Genomic DNA, 19020 nt, shown 5'->3' with positions numbered 1-19020 from the left:
TGCTTCTTGTTCTTTTGTACTATTTGTCTCATCTCTCCCTGGCAGTCCCCCAGGGCTTCTAATACAAAATCAACAATGATGCAGAAAGGTCCAGCCCAGGTAAGATGTCAGCCTCCAAGTCCCCTGTGGCTTCAGAGGTGACCCTGCTTCCATTCTACATGTCTCCTTTACTGCACCCAAGGGATCAATGAACTTTTCAATCCTTTCTCCTGCTTCTACCTTTAGTTTGGTTTTACCTTATGCTAAATGGGAAAGACGGCGTCCCTGCTGTGGTGAATAGGATTGGTAGTGTCTCTGCAGCACCGGGATGCAGGTTTGATCCCTGGCCAGGCTCAGTGGGTTAAAGGATCCGGCATTGCGGCAGCTGTGGCGCAGGTTACAACTGTGGCTTGGATCTGATCCCTGTCCTGGGGAACTCCATATGTGGTGGGGCAGCCAAAAAAGAAAAAAAAAAGGGGGGAAGAAAAGAAAGAATGAAGGAAAATCTCAACCAGATGATAAGAAATTCCAACCCTAATCAAAAGACAATGAGAAACCAGCCTTGTCAAGACCTCAGAAGGCCTGATGAAAAGTAAAGAGTTGGATGAGTAAGACACAAGATTGTATTAAAGAGATAGACAGCAAGCCACAGGCCTGACCTGGACCACTCACGAATCCCCTGACCCAGCAGGACACAGTGCCTTGTGGCACTTTGACTCCCCACATTTGCAGAGAAGGCTGAGTGACAAACTGAATCTACACATGTGCCTTTGCTGGTTGAAAGGACATTCCCAGCTAGAGAGCTGGGAAATCTGCAGTGGAAAGAAGATTTGAGCCTATAAAGGAAACACGGTGTACGCCAAGACAGCATTCCTGGAGAGAAATGTCTTCTAGGAGCCCTGTAAGAAAAAGATCAGACTTCCTTATGCCATGTTTCCTCTAATGGAATTCAAAGTTAGTCTTAACTAGGCTTAAAGCAAGCCTAGGCTGTTTCCATTTTGATTTAAATTTTACATGCAGGAAATGGGATTAAGATTGCAGAATAGAAGGACTGGAGCTCAACTTCTCTTCTAAAACAACAAAATTCACAACTAAAGACTGAGCAATCTTCAACCAAATGGACCAGAAACCTTCAAAAAGATATCCTACTCCAGAAGAAAAAGAGGAGGCCACATCAAGAGGCGGGGGGTGGGGGTGGGGGGGCGATTACTCGATATAAACAACCCCATACCTCCCTGGTGTGAAGCCCCACAGACTGGAAACTAACTGCTTCACAGAGACTCACCTACCGGAGTGAGAGTTCTGAGCCCCACATCAAACTCTCATGTGTGGGGATCTGGCACTGGGAGAAAGAGCCCCTGGAGCATCTGGCATTGAAGGCCAGTGGGGCTTGTGCACAGGAGCTCCACAGGACTGGGGGAAACGGAGACCCCATTCTTAAAAGGCGCACACAAACATTCATTTGCACTGGGTCCCAATGCAAAGCAAAATCTCCATGGGAATCTGGGTCAAACCTGAATGCAGTTCTTGGAGGACATCCTGGGAAAACAGGGGTGAATGTGGCTTGTTGAGAGGGAAAGACATTGAAAGCAAAGCTCTCGGGAATATTCAGCAGCATGCCTGTCTCTGGAGGTGGCCATTTTGGGAAAATCTGGCCCCACCCGTCAGCAATGAGAAGCCCCAGGAAAAACAACAATCCAGGTGGGATCACAGCCCTGCCCCTCAGCAAACAGGCCACCTAAAGACCCCTCAGGCACACAGCTGCCTCTATTCCCACCCAGAGACTAAGCCCCACCCACCAGAGGGATTAGAATCAGCTCCACCTACCAGTGGGCAGGCATCAGCCCCTCCCATCAGGAAGCCTACAGAAAGCCCCCATACCAACTTCAGCCACAAGGGGGGCAGCCACCAGAAGTAAGAGAGGCTACAACTCTATTTGCTGTAAAAAGGTCACACCAAAAACCTATAAAAATGAAGACAGAGAACCATAACTCAGAGGAGGGAGAAAGGAAAAACCCTAGAAAAAACCAGCTAAGTGATGAGATTCTCAACCTCCAGGAAAAAGACTTTAGACTGTTGATGCTAAAAGCTTCAAATTTTAAATCAACTATGCTTCAATAAAACTTTAAAAATGGGGAAAATCAGTTAACCACTAAGACAATAAATAATAGTACTAAAAATGCCGCAAAAAAAAAATTACATGCATTTCTAACTATCAACCTAAAAACTATGGCCCTTAGAGATATTTTACTTCACCGAACTTGCATGGACATAATTCAATCATCAGAATTAATGACTTATTTTTCAAAATGAGAAGGGGTAGCCATGCCTTCAACAGCTCCCTTTGGAGGCTTGAGCAATTCCATGACGTAGAGATTATGAAAAGAAAACTGAGTAAGCATGCTTGTTGCTGTGGCTGTGATGTGCGGCGACAGCTACTGCTCTGATTCGACCCCTAGCCTGGGAACCTCCGTGTGCGGAGGGTGCGGCCCTAAAAAGATTAAACAAACAAACAAATAAATAAAAGAAAACCAAGGAAGGAAAGCTAAGGAAAAGGGATATTGACTTGTCAAGTTTTGCCAGGGAGCAAGGGCATGTCCCGGGGAGGAGGCGGGGCCAGTGAGAGGTCCCTGTTTCTGATTGGCCATCTAAACCTTGTCAAGGATACCATATTCCTCCCTGCCCGGAAATATGTTCCTGCCCCCTCTCTCCCCCATGTTAGGAGGACTTGGCAGAGGCGTCTAGACTTTAGAAGTACTGGCTTGTCATATAAAATAATCCAATAAGTATTAAAAGAAATGTCAGAGGTCATCAAGGCTGCAATCAGTCTATTCGCAGGGGAAAATGTCATTTTCTCACATGATTATTGCGTCTGCGAGGGTTACCGGTCATTGAATATCTGCAGACATCAGTACTACAATACTTACAGGAAGAGTTTAAAGGTTTACCTGTCTGATGACCACTGCTAGACAGAGTGACCCTCTTTAGTTTATTTCAGGATGAAATTTTGCTTTCTTAGAATAAAGGCGATATTGGATAATGGTCTCTAGTTCTTCCTGATTGATTTTAGAGTGGGAAGTCCAAGCAGGGGAAGCACTGCAAGTTGGTTAGTTTCTGTTCTATCTGGGACGGTAATTAAAAATATGTAAATGAATTCCTATTTGGTTTTTGCAACACTTGAATTAATGTTCTTGGATGATCACGAACGATCTCTTGAGATTTAGTGCAAAACGTAATTTTTATTTTTTCCCCTTTTCTTTTTAGGGCTGCACCTGTGGCATATGGAAGTTCCCAGGCTAGGGGTCAAATTGCAGCTGCAGTTGCTGGCCTATGCCACAGCCACAGTAATGCCAGATCCGAGCTGCATCTGCCACCTACACGATCCAGCTCGTGGAAATGCTGGATCCTTAACCCACTGAGCAAGGCCAGGGATTGAACCCGCATCCTCAAGGATACTAGTTGGGTTCTTAACCTACTGACTACAATGGTAATTCCCATAATGTGTTTTATTTGTAAAGTCAAAGAAACTGGACCAGTTTTCAGAGATACAATAGAAATCACTGGAGAAGATCCGTAGAATATGAACAGCAGCCTTAGCAGATAATTAAAAAAGAGAAATCTGCAAGTTCCCATCGTGGCACAGCGGAAACGAATCTGACTAGGAACCATGAGGTTTTTGGGTTCCATCCCTGGTCTCGCTCAGTGGGTTAAGGATCTGGCATTGCCGTGAGCTGTGGTGTAGGTCGCAGATATGACTCGGATCCTGCTTTCTGTGGCTGTGGTGTAGGTCTCGTCGTGTCTATCCTGGCAGCTGTAGCTCTGATTCAGCCCCTAGCCTGGGAACCTCCATATGCCACAGGTTTGGCCCTAAAAAGCAACAAACAAACAAAAAACAAAAAACAAAAAAACAAAAACAAAAAAAGAGAGAGAGACAGAGAAATCTGAATTCTGGCCAGCCCTGTGAAGTCACTGGTCATTTTTCCACACATATACATGGGGAGGAAATCAGTACCAGGTTTACTCCCATTGAGTTGTCTTGGAAGCTGAGGGCAGCTGGTGGTGTATTTAAAGGGTCCATGAAAAAACGGCCTTGTCAGCCAAGTGGCATTTTCCTTCCTGTGTTTGGGAGGTGTGGTAGAGATGAAGAAAAAGGACATCACCTGCTCAAGCTGGCATCTCTTGAAGGGGGAAAAAAATGCTGCCTCTGTTTAGCTCATATCCAGTTGGAGGGTGAATCAGCAAAAGACAAAAATGAGCCTCTGAGGTGAGCAATCATCTTTTGGTGCTGGACTGAGACTCTCAGAGTGGAGAACAGCTAGGTCTCGTCATGTCTACCCTCAGGGGACAGGGACCCTCAGCTGTCATTTGCTCTGTCACAGGTGTAAAATTATAAATTTCTCATGAAAAATGCTATTTGTGATGCAGCAGTCAGCTCAAATACAGTACAGAACTGAGAATAGACATTTTCATGTGACTAGAGAGACTGCAGATTTCATAAGTGATTCTATAAGGTTTTTTTTCCCCCTTTTTATGGCTGCACCTGTGGCATATGGAGGTTCCCAGGTTAGGCGTCGAATTGCAGCTGCAGCTGCTGGCGTATGCCACAGCCACAGCAACACAGGATCTGAGCTGCGTCTTTAACCTACACCACAGTCCACAGGAACGCCAGACCCTTAACCCACTGAGCAAGGCCAGGGATCGAACCCATGTCCTCATGGATGCTAGTCGGGTTTGTTAACCGCTGAGCCACAACGGGAACTCCAGGAGATGCATTTCTACAATAGCTTCCTGTGAAGAACTCAACATGACCCTCAGGCACAAACGGCGATGGGAGGTAGGTTAGACACTGAGAAAGAAGAAACATGTATTATCCACCTATCCTAAGCCCTGGAAGAATATAGTAGGTGCTTTTCATACATTGATGGCAGTGGGAGAACCTGACCAACGAACAGGTAGTGGAGTCCTTACTGCACGAAAACATCATCTCAATCCTTACAGAAACCCCACGCTTTGGTTCCTGCCACTTTACACAAAAGGAAACAAAACCTGGATGGTTATTTCATTTGCTTGGGGTTACACAGTTATTCTGGGTTTGAGATGGGAATGGAATACAGCTCTATCTGGTTGTAAATTCTGGGCGTTTTGGATGCATGGAGGCACGTTTGGATGGAGGCAGGCCAGTTTTCCAGGATGATGAGCAGCCCAGATGTGCAAGGTTACCCAAGGAGATGCATCTGGGAGCAGATGCGCCCTCTGCCTTCTCTGGAGAATGCTAACACCTCAAGGCAGGCATTCCCTTTGCGGTTGTCTAACACTGTCTTGGTTGCTAAGTCAAGACCTCACCACAGTTCCTGAAAACTAGGTAAGAATTCCAGCCCTTACAGAAGTGGTCATGGTGGCATGGAGCCATTAAATGCATGATGCTCTATCACATGTTTCTGAAGGTGTCCCAGGGTGTCATTCCTCTTCCTCCACTCTCGCTCCCACTGTGTCTCTCTAATGGAGACTAACTTCATATAGAGAAGACAAAGAAGGCCCTGTACCCAAACTGGATCTTCATATGTAATTTTTTTTTTTTTTCGCTTTTTAGGGCGGAACACAAGGCATATGGAAGTTTCCAGCCTAGGGAGCTATAGCCACCTGCCTACACCACAGCCACAGCAACACAGGATCCGAGCTGCATCTGAGACCTATACCGCAGCTCACAGCAACGCCAGATCCCTGGTCCACTGGGCGAGCCCAGGGGTCTAACCTGCGTCCTCATGGATACGAGTTGGATTTGTTTCCACTGAGCCATGACGGAAACGCCCTTCGCATGTGCTTTTAATAAATGTCAAGAAATTACAAAATCTCAGGAAATTCCTTGAACTGTTGATAACAATTGCCGAAAAAGGAGAAATACATAGGGGTTTCTCAGGAAGGAGACCCACGGCCATGTTGATGCAGAGTGTTCAGTTAAACTGAACTTTTGGCTTTTTGGCTGCATTTATTGCTGCTCTGAGGACAAGAACATGCTGAAGAACCTCTGCTTCCAAGCCTATGGAGTGCCGGCCAGTATGGGATCAAGGAGAAAGCTCTTCTCTCTATACTTTCCATGGAGAGAAGGACTGTTCTGTTTTGTTAACACCTATACTCCTAGCACCTACACAGCACACAGTAGGGCTTAGTAAAAAATCTGATGACCAAGTGACATAAGTTCTTATCTTGGAGTATTATAGGAGGCCCACGTATTACCTTTTTTTTTTTTTTTTTTTTTTTTTTTTTGCTTTTTAGGACTGCACCCATGGCATATTGAAGTTCCCAGACTAGGGGTTGAACTGGAGCTGTAGCTGCTGGCCTACACCACAGCCACAGCAACTGGGGATCCCAGCTGTGCCTGCGATCTACACCACAGCTCACGGCAATGCCAGACCCTTAACCCACTGAGCGAGGTCAGGAATTGAACCCATGTCCTCATGGATTCTAGTCAGATTTGTTACCACTGAGCCACAATGGGAACTCACACCCATTAAATTTTAATTTGCACATGGATCATCTGTGGATTATGCACAGATGCAAGTTCTGATTAAAAAGGTCCTAATTAGGAGTGGGGCCTGGGGCTCTGTGTTTATAACTAGCCCCCAGGTGTATGGATGCAGCTTATTGAACCAGGTGTCCAGAAGCAAGGGTGGGAGGGAATTGGTGCTCTTTCCTGAGTGCTGGTTATGTGCCAGGCATGGCATTTGGGAAGATTACATATGACTTCATGTAATCATCCCAAAGACCTGATATGTAGATGTGATATCTCCATTTCCAAGGCTGGAAAGCAGAGTTGAGAAATGTTCAGGGAATTGCCAACAGTCCCCAAAATAATAAATAACGGAGCTAGAGATTACTCTGGAAAATGAAAAAGTCTCATGTGAATGTTAGGCATTATTATATTTTTAATAACTTTATCTACATTCAAGGTTGGTGATGATCAAAGATTGCTTGGTGGTGCATTTGTTTACACCAGGAATTCATTAATGAGGCTTTAACTCTGCATTTTAATGAGAGGTTATTTATCAAAATGTCTCTCCCCATGAGAGAAACATGTATCACCGAGGCAGGAAATCTAGTTAAGGGAGATCAGTCTTGTTGAAAAGATGTTCAGCACTGAAGTATTAGAGTCTACAATGCAAAACGTGTCGGCTAATGTAATATTTGATAATTCATGATGGCCATCTGCTCCATCCCAGATGCCTGGGCTGGGGGAGCTGGTGGAGGGGAGATGATAAACTCCGTGTGAGAAATCATCCCTCCTCTGCATACATCGTAAGGCTTTTCATTAGCATCATCTCAGCTGGCAGTCAATCAACAGAGGCCCTTCTCCCGTATAACAGTTGCTGAGCAAGGAAAATGGGACCGGAAGGATTCAAGTCAATAGACAATAATTTTTCAGAGTCAAGATGAAAAGGATAAATCCAGTCATCACACCTGCTTTCTGTGGCCACTCATCAGTGACTCTAATGTTTGGACAGGATGCTAGAAAAAAGGCAGTAATGTTCTTTCCAGAAAGCTGGGATAGCCATTGTCCACTTTGCCACAGGCATCTCAAGTCCCTCGCTTTGAAACTCATCACGTGTGGGGAATGGGAATCTGTGTTGTTTTGAGTCCTTAGGTAATCCAGTGGCCCCTGGAAAGGCACTGCCTTATCCCTCACCCCTGTCACACTCATCTCTAGCCCATCCATTGTTTAATTGTCAAGAATACATGAAATTAGGAGTTCCTGTCGTGGCTCAGTGGTCAACGAATCTGACTAGGAACCATGAGGTTTCGGGTTTGATCCCTGTGTTTGCTCAGTGGGTTAAGGATCCAGCGTTGCCGTGAGCCGTGGTGTAGGTTGCACACAAGCCTCGGATCCTGAGTTGCTGTGGCTGTGGTGCAGGCCAGTGGCTACAGCTCCGATTAGACCCCTAGCCTGGGAACCTCCACATGCCGCAGAAGTGGCCCTAGAAATCGCAACACAAAAAGACAAAAAAAAAAAAAAAAAAAGGAATAAATGAAATCATTCCTTTGACCTCTTAGCTCCCAGCTCAAAGTTGTTTCCAACTGGTCATGGCTCTATTGCCTCAGGGATTCTAAAATAATGATGAAATAAGAAGCTGATGCTAGGAGTTCCCGTTGTGGCGCAGTGGTTAATGAAATCCGACTAGGAACCATGAGATTGCGGGTTTGATCCCTGCCCTTGCTCAGTGGGTTAACGATCCGGCGTTGCCGTGAGCTGTGGTGTAGGTTGCAGACGTGGCTTGGATCCAGCGTTGCCGTGGCTCTGGTGTAGACTGGCGGCTATAGCTCCCATTTGACCCCTAGCCTGGGAACCTCCATATGCCGCGGGAGCGGCCCAAGAAATAGCAAAAAGACAAAAAAAAAAAAAAAAAAAAAAAAAAAAAGCTGATGCTGAGCTTCCACCTTTCAAGAAAAAGTCTCACATTTTATTTTTCTTCAATACTCAGAGCTATTAATGTGTCAGAATGGGTAGAAGCCACCCTGCCCAATTTCCCGCCTGCTGGCTTGAAAACAAACGCCCAAGCAGGCTCTGAACAGTAGCCACTGCTTTTGTCTTGTGTCAATACCTAAACCAAGCAAAACTTACTTTCTCGGAAGTCAAAATCCATGTAGAAAAGATTGAAGTTTGCAAATTTCTGGCTGGTTGCAATTCTTTTCAGCGTACTGGAGAGTTGTTCTGCTCTCTAAATACAAAGGAAATGGAGAATTTCAGGAAACTTATACACAGGCGTGAGGGAGACAATTCAGGCAGAACAAAGAGATCAATAGTTCCCACTCCCACTGCAAGTCTTCAGCAGAGCAGGGCTGCTCTGCACGTCAAGTTCCGCTTCTGCACAATCACCAATGAACTTACAAAACTGTTCATGTTCATTAGGAACCGAATCGGTGCAAATTAAAGTAATCAGATGCCACTTTCTCCCCATGGGATTGGCAAAGAAAAGATGAACAATCATGATAATAAAGAGTATTGCCATGGGGTATGTGATTGAGAATGTCAATTTGTTTAACCTTTCCAGAGAGTTATCTGGCGATATGGATCAAATCCTTATATATGGCGTACTCCTTGACCCAATAATGTTCTAGGAATTTGTCTTAAGGAAACAGATGTATACACAAAGACATCCATCTTTGTATATACAAAGGTACATCACAACGCTATTTATCACAGTGGAAAATTGGAAACAACCCATATGGCCAGCACCAAAGGACAAAATAAATCATGGTACATTCATATACTTTATATTCTAAAATAGTTACAAAATTATCATGTAGAGGAGTATTTATGAACACTAGAAGGCATAAAACAATATATGTATTTAATATTATGCAGGCAAAAAAAAAAAAAAAAACCCAAGTAACTACCTATGAAAGTAATATGGGAAAGATGTAAATACATATTAATTTTGGGTGGTGAGATTTTGAGTAATTTTTTTGGTGGGTTTTTTTTTTGTTTTTTTACATTCTCCAAGTTTTTTTAAAAAATTGAAATATATTTGTCTTGTAAAAAAATGCAATAGTTCCTTACAACGATATTATTTACCATCTGTGAAAGAAATGCAGGAATGGTGGGTTCTCTCAGGGAAGAGAGCAAGGCCCTGGGCACCTGGGCCTCCCTTACCTTGGGGAGGACTTGTCATGTGTACAGCCTGACCTGGCTCACTTCTCTGCCTCGACTAATATGCTTAGGACCAGCTTTCAAAGGTGTGTGTGTGTGTGTGTGTGTGTGTGTGTACATGTATGCATACAAGAGTCAGGCACACTCTGAGACAGTAACCAAGAGACATAGTAGGAACGACAGACCACGAGCGAGGCAGGAGGAGGGAGACAAGGCACCCACATTCTCCTGGGTCCTCAAGCCTCTGGGAGTTTGATTTTTCCATTCACCAGCTTGGAGGCCATGGCCCTGCCAAAAGCCCATCCCCAGTGCAAACTCCACAGCAAGTGCAGGGAAAGAAAGATCAAATTTGGTATCAAAGGGCCCGAGACAGTCCTACCTCTGAAGTGAGAGTCCTCAGCGTCCGGTTGGAGGACATCCATCCATGGCAGGGGCTGACCTGAGAGAAGGAAAACACCGTGATTACGGAGGGTGTGGGTTGAGGGGAACGTGGCCTTGCAACAAGTCAGTGTGAGCTCACCTGGAGACAGTTCAGGAAGGAGTAGAAATGCTCGTAGGTCACGTCCTTGTTTAGCTGGCCTGGAAAACAGAGAGGTCTGGCTTGTTACATGAACTCAGATACAGCAGCCAACTAGGGATGCTGGTGGGGGAGCCTGCCTCCCTCGCAGGGGCTGGCGCCTCTCGGGGACCTGCCCTGGTTCTGCATTGGGCATTGCTTTTTTGGGGGGGGGGGCAGGGGAGAGGGGGCGCACCCTTGGCATACAGGCTAGGGGTCTAATCAGAGCTGTAGTCATCAGCCTTCGCCAGAATCGTAGCAACTTGGGATCCAAGCCACGTCTGCGACCTACACCATAGCTCACGGCAATGCTGGATCCTTAATCCACTGAGCAAGGCCAGGGATGGAACCCGCAACCTCATGGTTCCTAGTTGGATTCGTTAACCACTGAGCCATGATGGGAACTCCATTGGGCATTGCTCTTGAAGAAGCCTGTGTTGTTCTTCTTTCTAAGCCCCCTAAAAATTCAGACCCAGAACTGGGGAGGGTTCTCAAGGAGTTTTCTCCCATTTTGAGCTCTTGGCATGAGCCAGAGCAGGACACCAGGGGCCTGACCTTATTTAGACCCCGGGTAGTAGGATACCAAGCACTGTATGGACCAGAACGCTGCTAACAAAAAGAGCTTGCAAAGCATTGGCTTTCTCCTGGTGATGGCATGAAACGCCACGTCCCCATGGGGCTCAGGAAGCATTCAAGGTGGTAGTTGACCAAATCCTCCTTTTGTGTCTATGAAACACTCAAATCAGGCCCTATTATCCCAGGCTGAGAACCTGGCAGGACTCTGGAGTATCTGAAGGTCTGACCATGCGCTGCCCTACGGTCTGGTGAGCTGAAGGCTATTGGATGAGGGAGGTTAGCACATGACAGCCCTTCACTGCCCAGAGGTTGGTTAGCTTCTCTGAGCCCTAATTAATAGATTGGCTACTACCTACCACTCTTTGGTGCAGTTTAAAGAAGTAAGGGATTTCTCTTGTGGCTCAGCAGTAATGAAAGTGACTGGTATCCATGAGTACTCGGGTTCCATCTCTGGCCTTGCTCTGGGTTAAGGATCCAGCATTGCTGTGGGCTGTGGTGTAGGTCCCAGAGGCGACTTGGATCCTGCATTGCTGTGGCTGTACTGTAGGCTGGCAGCTGCAGCTCCCATTCAACCCCTAGCCTGGGAACCTCCATATGCCGCAGGTGCGGCCCTAAAAAGAAAAGAAAAAGAAGCACATAAGAATAACATCGGTAAGTGCCAAACACGAGTTTTTCTAGAGCCTTTCCGAGCATCAGCTGTAGACCCAGAATCTGTGGGGGTTATTTCTTCTCTCTTCTCACTCCCTCCCCTTCTAGCATATCCATCCTCAGAGACAACTGAACTTTCTTGCTGTGGCTGAGACACAAAATCCAGGCTCTCCCAAATCTCAGGGGTGAATGACTGATATCTCATCCATTAACACTTCTCTCACGCTCGAAAAAATAAAGGAAAATAATAGGGCCTATCTCAAGCGAGGAGAAAGATTGAAGGTGATAGAACACAGGCTTATTTTTCACTTATACCTAGGATCAGTTAGACTGAAAGACAGATTCAATTTTCTTGTCATAGAGGAAAAATATATTATCTCTCTGTGTGGGTGAGTGAAGCCCAGGACTGGAAACCACGGGCTTATTATTGCCATTAAAGTCACGGTGACATGCAGGCCTTCTCTGTGCTCCAAAGGTGTCTGCATTTTCACATTTTAGATGAATCCCAAGCCACTGGTTTCCGTCTTTGCTTTTATTTTATGGGCTCCACATGGGGCCCTGAGCCTCTATTTTTCTCCAAAAACTTGTTTTCACCATTGAGGCTTCTTTCCTTTTGTGTGTTTGTTTGTTATTGTTTGTTTTTTTTGACACACCCATGCCATGTGGAAGTTCCTGGGCCAGAGATCGAACCCATGCCATAGCAGAGACCCAAGCTGCTGCAGTGATAACACCGGATCCTTAACCTGCTGCACTGAGAAGGAACTCCTGTGTGTGTGCTTTTTGTGATTTGCCTCCTGTATGTTTGCCTGCCTTTCCCAGCCCGGCCCAGCTGCAGTGACGGACACCTCCAACCTGGGCTGTCCACCGTCAATCCTCCACGTGCCTGTCCCTACTAGGCCAGCCCTTGAGCTGCAGCCTTCCTTCTGCATTCTTGTTTCCCTGCTGGGGGTGGAGGGCTTGTAATAAACCTTAGGTAGCTTGGCTGGGGCCCTGATACCCTGCTTGGCCCTGACTCTCAGCCTGTGGCCTTTTTCCCCTGCTTGGTGGCTGAAGTCTCTTCAACTTGGGAGAGGTGGCACCTCATGTCTGATCATCTGATCATGAGCAGCACTTCTGTACCCTCTCCCTCCCTACTTGCAAGACTGGACTGCTCTTATATCCAGAGGGACTGGAGTTAATTCTGCTCCTGGATACTGGGGACTCATCTGCTGGCTCCCCCTTGGGTGTTAAGCTGAGCCATAGCCTTGTTGGATCCTGGCTTACTGCCCTTTTCCTGCTGTTCTACTGCTGAGGTCCCAGAATAACTTAGAATGAGACCACAAAGCATATCCTCCTACTGGACCATCTCCCAACCCCTGTCCCTTCCAGTTCATCTCCTTGCTGTTCTGGCACTTGCTCTAACAGGATCAGGTTGATAGAGGGAAAATTCTTACATGAACAGGCAGGTGGGCAGGATAAGGGCACACTAGCTATAGTTAGAAGATAACTGGGAAGTGTGTAATGAGTTGGCTTCCCTCTTCCCTGGTGTTTCTTCTATTAAAGGTTAGGGTGACTCTGGGATGGGTCATATGGAAGGTTGGCTGGGAGTGTCTGTGATGGGCTTACAGTTGAAAGACAGGGAAGGGGAAAAACAGTTCTTGGGCTTTTCTCCATTGATTGGAACTATCAGTCAATCACTTTTTCTTTTTTATATATTACCCTGTATCCCTGTTACTTTAACAGTATTTTTGCATTGTAAGGAGCTCTGGTATAAAAACTGATCCTACCTACATGTTGCATAGGTGGTGTTTGTGACTCCTTGGTCAAAAAGTGAGTCTGGTGAGGAGAAAAGGTCATGAATGCCCAGGATGGGCAGAAGGACTGTCTCAAGGTGGCCCAGGAATGATCAGTGCGCGTGTGTTTGTGTTTATTTTATTTTTGCTTTTTAGGGATGCATCCATGGCATATGGAGGTTCCCAGGCCAGGGCTCAAATCAGAGCGGCAGCTGCCGGCCTACGCCACAGCCACAGCAACCTGGGATCTGAGCCATGTCTGTGATCTACACCACAGCTCACGGCAATGCCGGATCCCCAACCCACTGATCAAGGCCAGGGATCAAACTTGCATCCTCATGGATACTAGTTGGATTCGTTTCCGCTGTGCCACGAAGGGAATTCCCTGTGTGTGTTTGTGTGTGTGTGTGTGTGTGTGTGTGTGTGTACATGAGCACGTGTAATGGTTGGGAGCCCATGGGTTGGCCAGTGGCTGCCATACGCTTCCTCTGAAGATCAAGGGGTATGTTCTCCTCCAGCTTCTATGGTAGCAGCTCATGCCTCAGTCCTGTGTTAAGTTCTTTAGGGCACAATCTTTGGCATTTACGTAATGCTGGGGCTATGATTAAAATTTTAGCTACCACAAAAGCCTAGTACCAACAAAGATCAGCCACGTTTTTACGAAATACAATCTGAGTGTATTAGTCCTTGGTCAAACCACGTTACTTTAGACAAGGAGGAAGCTGGTAATAAAATGAAACCATAACACAGGTATTTTAAAATACTTTAGGTTTCAAGCTGAAGAGTAACTGGGGCAAAATGATGTTATTGCTGTTGGTTTGCAGTCGAGGCCCTTCGAGGACGGCCGACTCGCAGATTTAACTTGTAGCCGGCAATCCCAGTTTCTTGAGAGTAATCGAACCCTTTGGAAAGCGCCTGGGATGCCTGTGGCTTGTCAGGATCTGTGTACTCTTTTCCCCCATGGAGCTGTCTTTTCTCTCTCCTTAGAGGGCAAGGAATTCACCCAAGTATCATCATTATTCCCCAAGCGCATAACAGGTATCTCGGACATATTAACAGAAAGACTGCCATCCTCAGGCTGTGCCTGAGAGGACCCGCCCCTGGTCAGATACCACCTTTCTCAAAAAATCTATGAGAGTAGAATCCTACTGTGTGAGACTTATTTTCCAGCAACTTCTCAAAACAACAAAACATTCTCACCAGGAATTTTAATTACTGGTAGAGATGGCAAGGCTGTCACAGCCAATGGCTAAGAGGAATGATGTTAGGAAGGATTCCTCACTCCTTCCCCCCTGGCAGGAGCTGGCTACACACCCATTCTTGTTCTGGGCCTCTGTTACCTGCTGGTCTGATACTGTAGCCTTTAACCTTTCCTTTGCTGAAAGCCTGGGCTGAATTTCCACCTGTCCTACTGAGGCATCACGGACTTGGGGCTTCTCCCCCCTTTTGTTCCCTGGTCTTCTTTTTTTTCTTTTAGGGCCACACTCGTGGCATATGGAAGTTCTCAGCTTGGGGTCAAGTGGGAGCTGCAGCTGCCGGCCTACACCACAGCCACAGCAACCTGGGATCTGAGCCACATCTGCAATCTACACCACAGCTCATGGCAACACCGGATCCCCAACCGAGTGAGGCCAGGGATGGAACCCATGTCCTCATGCATACTGGTTGGGTTCATTACTGCTGAGCTACAATGGGAACTCTGCCCTGGCCTCCTTCTTAATCCTTAAGGGGTGGCTAAAGTCCAGTCTCCAGATTATCATTGTCATACTTCTTGGCTCAAAGGCCTCCTATCTTTGCTTATACAACCCTTAGCACAGTGTCCCAGGACTCAGACTCCAGCGTTTGGCTTTTAATTAAGATGAGATCCACCGTAACCACGGCAGAGCAACCAAGCCTTGCGCTTGGCCCAGAATTAACCTGCTTCATGGCTGGTTCCTGTCTGCTGGGAATAGAGATCCAAAGATCGGATAGAGAGCAGGAGGGGAATGGAGACAGGGTGAGGGCAGGGCCCCTTGTTCAGATTTCTCATCTTATGTGAGTTAGGAGCTACCAGAGGAGGAATGAGGATGCTGGGTAAATCCCACCCACCTCCTCAGTCTGTCTAGGAAGGACCCTGATGCCTCATTGAGGAATTTGTAATTTATTTTCCATGGCAACCAGGCAGCAGGGATAATTTAGGCTATGAATAACAACTTAGAAACATTCAACACATTTTAGGTGGTTTCAACTTTCTCCCTAATTGGATCCTCCCCCTCCCCCCCAAACTAAGTTTGTCTATGTAGAAAAAATTGTTCCACCTTTTGCTTTTGTGCTGTGAAGCACTGGTCTAGACGAGCGGCTAGAGGAAGGCCACTGAAGGGTAAGGCAATGCCTAGCGAAGGGCTTCTCAATCTTGGTGCTTTTTACACCCTGGCTTGTAGGGGCTGTCCTGTGCATAGCAGGATGCCTAGGGACATCCCTGGATGTTAGCCCTGGATGCTGGTAGCACCCTCTCTCCAGGAGTGATATGATGATAGGTGCAGGGGGGCTGTCCACGGATGAGAAGCCATCAAAGTGATTGGCAAGTCCCTCAAACAATCGCTTCCCCCCACCCCCTTCCCTTGCTCTCTTCTACTCTGCATGGAATCATTTTTTTCATACTATGGTTGAGTCAAGTGAACTGCCTGGCATATCTGAGAATATTTAGGGAGACCGTCTAACTGCATTTCAAGGAAAGGGAAGAGGATTTGAAGTCAGAAAACCCAAAGTCAAGTCTCTACGGGTGGGATAGAGTAAATTAGGGGCAGATCTCCCCTGCCTCCTGCCTGCAACATCCCCTCCCCCAGCATTTCTTAGCCCGAGGGAAATTTGGGAACATGAAAACAGATGTTTAGATGAACTAAAATGTTCATCCTCCATTGGCTCAAAGACACATTCTCAGTCCACATGTTGTCCTTCATGTGTCCAAGGCAGCCCAGAACGGAGTCAAGTTCTCCTCTGTGTGATCACGTTATCATTTCTGAAGGGCGTGGTCCAAGCTGTGTGGACGGGAGGAGTGTGCCTGCCTCATGAGCGGCTGGACAGCGTTTTCTTGGAGTAATAACATCTGTGCACACTTCATAACTGAAGGGGAAAGACTTGTCTCTCATTGGTGGGGAGCCTGGAACGTGGGTATCTACCATCACCCCCCCTCCTCCTGTGAGGGCCCCCAGTGAAGGGACCAGAGCCCTTTGAGAGCTGGTAAAGGGCTCCTGCTCCTTTCTCCTGTGGCAAGGGGTGCAACTTCCTGCTGGAGGCGGTTGAGAGATCAGCTTAAACAGGATTGTAGGAGGGGGACACGGTGGGATGGAAAAGACACAGGGATGTTCTCTGCTCCCACGCCCTAAGGAGGACCCTGAGGAAGGAGTTTCAGGTTCTCGTTCTCCTGCTCTGAATTGCTCACCTGACTCATAAGAAACTGCTTGGACCTCCAGCACATGAGAGCTTGGGTTGGTTGAAGGAGGCGGCTATAGCAGCACCAGGGGAGGGGCAGCCCCTTTCCAAGAAAGACCGGCACAGATGCTGTCTATATGGGGTTGAGGGAGTGGTACCCAGGCCTCTTCTTGTAGATGCTCATCAGAGAGGCCCGAGGTGGGCACTGCCCATCCCTCTTCTCTGCTTAATTTTTTCTAGGAACACTTACTATTCTCTGACTTTTGGAGTCTTTCTCCCACTGGAATATAACCCTATGTTAGCAGAGATTTTCTTTTCTTTCTTTTCCTTCTTCCTTTTTTTTTTTTGGCTTTTTAGGGCCGCATCTGGGGCATATGGAGGTTCCCAGGCTAGGGGTCAAATCAGAGCTACAGCTGATGGTCTACACCACAGCCACAGCAATGAGCCACAGATGCAACCTACACCACAGCCCATGGCAACGGCGGATCCTTAACCTACTGAGCAAGGCCAGGGATCAAACCCTAGTCGGATTCGTTTCTGCTGCATCACAACGGCAACTCCCAGAGATTCTCATCTATTACATTCACTGATGGTTACACAGTACCTAGAACAGCACCTGGCATATAATAAATATTTTTTGAAAGGACATTCTTCCCTGAAACACAGAGAGAGAGAGAGTCCTACTACACACAGATTACATATACAATAAGCTGTGCAACATTTGACAAGCTACCCAACCTCTCTGAGCCTTAGTTTTTTTCATCTATAAACTAGAACTAATGGAAACATTTATCTCACAGAATTGTCAAGGATCAGCATGGCGCCCCTTCCTAGGGTGAATTACTACTGCTTTCACAATGTTTGTAAAGCATCTGGAATGCTAGAGATGCTATTAGAAATTCCTGGAACTCTGCAAACTATTGCATTTGGAGTGGATAAGCAATAAGATCCTGCTGTATAGTGCAGGGAACTATATCTAGTCACCTGTGATGGAACATGATGGAGGATGGTGTGAAAAAAAGAATGTATATAAAACTGGGTCACTCTGCTGAAATTGACAGAAAATTGTACATCAACTATAATAAAAATAAAAAAATAAATGCAGGGACTAGGCAATAACTATGGCAAAGGCCTGAATCTCTAATCGTGGAATTTCAGAGAACAAAAGGAGAGAATGGTTTAGGTAGATCATATACACACACATTCTAAAAAAAATAAATTTCTTAGAACTTTAAAGCATTTTAGAGCCAAGGACTCCAAGACAGTACAGAAGCAGGGAGCAAGCCCTTTGGAAGACAATGTTCTACAGAATTCTAACTGGTCACCAGGGTGCACAGAATCCTGGCCACCAGGGGGCACTCGCCACTGAGGTTTGGAGAAATGCTTGCCTTTGATACTTATCTGTCTCCTTTCTGTCTCTTGTTTGGGCTTCACTGGCTCATTCAAGATTTCACCTTCAGTGAAGGAGTTTCCTGATTTAAACTCTTACCTTTCAATTTGTCCTAATTCTTTACTAACGACATCTGCCCTTCTGACTCTGGATCTGGTTCGGGCTACCTCTGAAGACAGACCTTTAGATCCTGTACCTGAGTGCTCTTCCCTTCAATCAGCACTGGTGGCATTTTAAGTGTATTGCTATATCGTTTGAACTACATATATTTGAACTATAAATACACTGACATTGTTAAAGAGTAAAAGCATCTTCAAACTGATACCGAGAGGATGATATCTGTTGTGCAAATTATCCCAGAGAAAGGTTCCATCTGGTAAGCCGAATAAGATAACATGGCTGCCATTTGGTAGGTGGGAATCTAGATACTGCAGAGTCTGCATGACCTTGGAGAAGAGTTTCTCAGGAGTGGTCATTGCTGGGACTGGGTTAGTTTTCCTGTTGGCAAAAGAAAAATATCTCAGTAGATTATAAGAATAAATGCATGCAAATATAACACCCCCCCCCCACACACACACACGATGTAGTGGTTATTGGTGTTATTTGCAAAATGTTTTTGGTTTTCTGACTCCCTTGAGGTTGGGTGGGCCACTGACTGGTCTGGCCTGTGGACTGTGAACAGAAATGACACGTCATGCTTGGTTATATGAGAGCTTCTATCTAGGATGCCTTTTCTCTTTGCCATGGGTGTGGGTGATCTTTTTTTTTTTTATACTAGAAAACAGGTGCTTCACCAATATGAGTCCTGGAACAGAGCTCAGGCGCAATGTAGTGTTAATAAATATTTATTACTTATGGTACTAGGAATTTAGGGGCTGTTTGTTCCTGCAGCATAACTTCATCTGTCCTCACTGTTACACACAGTTAATGGAATCAAAGGAGTCTGGCATTGCTTATTATTTATTTGACACCACCTTGCGATCTGCAACTTGGTATTTAAAATTTTTTACCTGTATCAGAGTCAGAGAAATAGAATTTCACTGAG

The 19020-nt window shown here is 46.2% G+C and overlaps 1 protein-coding gene across 3 annotated transcripts in view; it reads right to left on the bottom strand.

Annotated features, from left to right (window-relative positions):
- Positions 1-19020, bottom strand: part of AOAH (acyloxyacyl hydrolase) — a 180809-nt gene that overhangs the window by 10567 nt on the left and 151222 nt on the right. For all 3 annotated transcript variants that reach the window (XR_014834240.1, XM_021079244.2, XM_021079245.2), the window contains 4 exons: positions 18301-18473; positions 10143-10201; positions 10002-10061; positions 8594-8690 (listed from right to left, as the gene is read on the bottom strand). Coding sequence is in view for 2 of the 3 variants with exons in the window: in XM_021079244.2 (XP_020934903.2) it covers positions 8594-8690; positions 10002-10061; positions 10143-10201; positions 18301-18473 (389 nt within the window). In the remaining variant the exon portion in view is untranslated. The remainder of the gene's footprint in view (positions 1-8593; positions 8691-10001; positions 10062-10142; positions 10202-18300; positions 18474-19020) is intronic.

The sequence above is a fragment of the Sus scrofa genome, chromosome 18 (assembly GCF_054392235.1).
Source record: "Sus scrofa isolate SSC_HxYL_T2T_F1_AM1 chromosome 18, Sscrofa_HxYL_maternal_Yorkshire_Landrace_v2.0, whole genome shotgun sequence".
Lineage (NCBI taxonomy): Eukaryota > Metazoa > Chordata > Mammalia > Artiodactyla > Suidae > Sus > Sus scrofa.
Note: the sequence above shows the minus strand (reverse complement) of the source record. Positions and strands in the feature narration are given on the sequence as shown.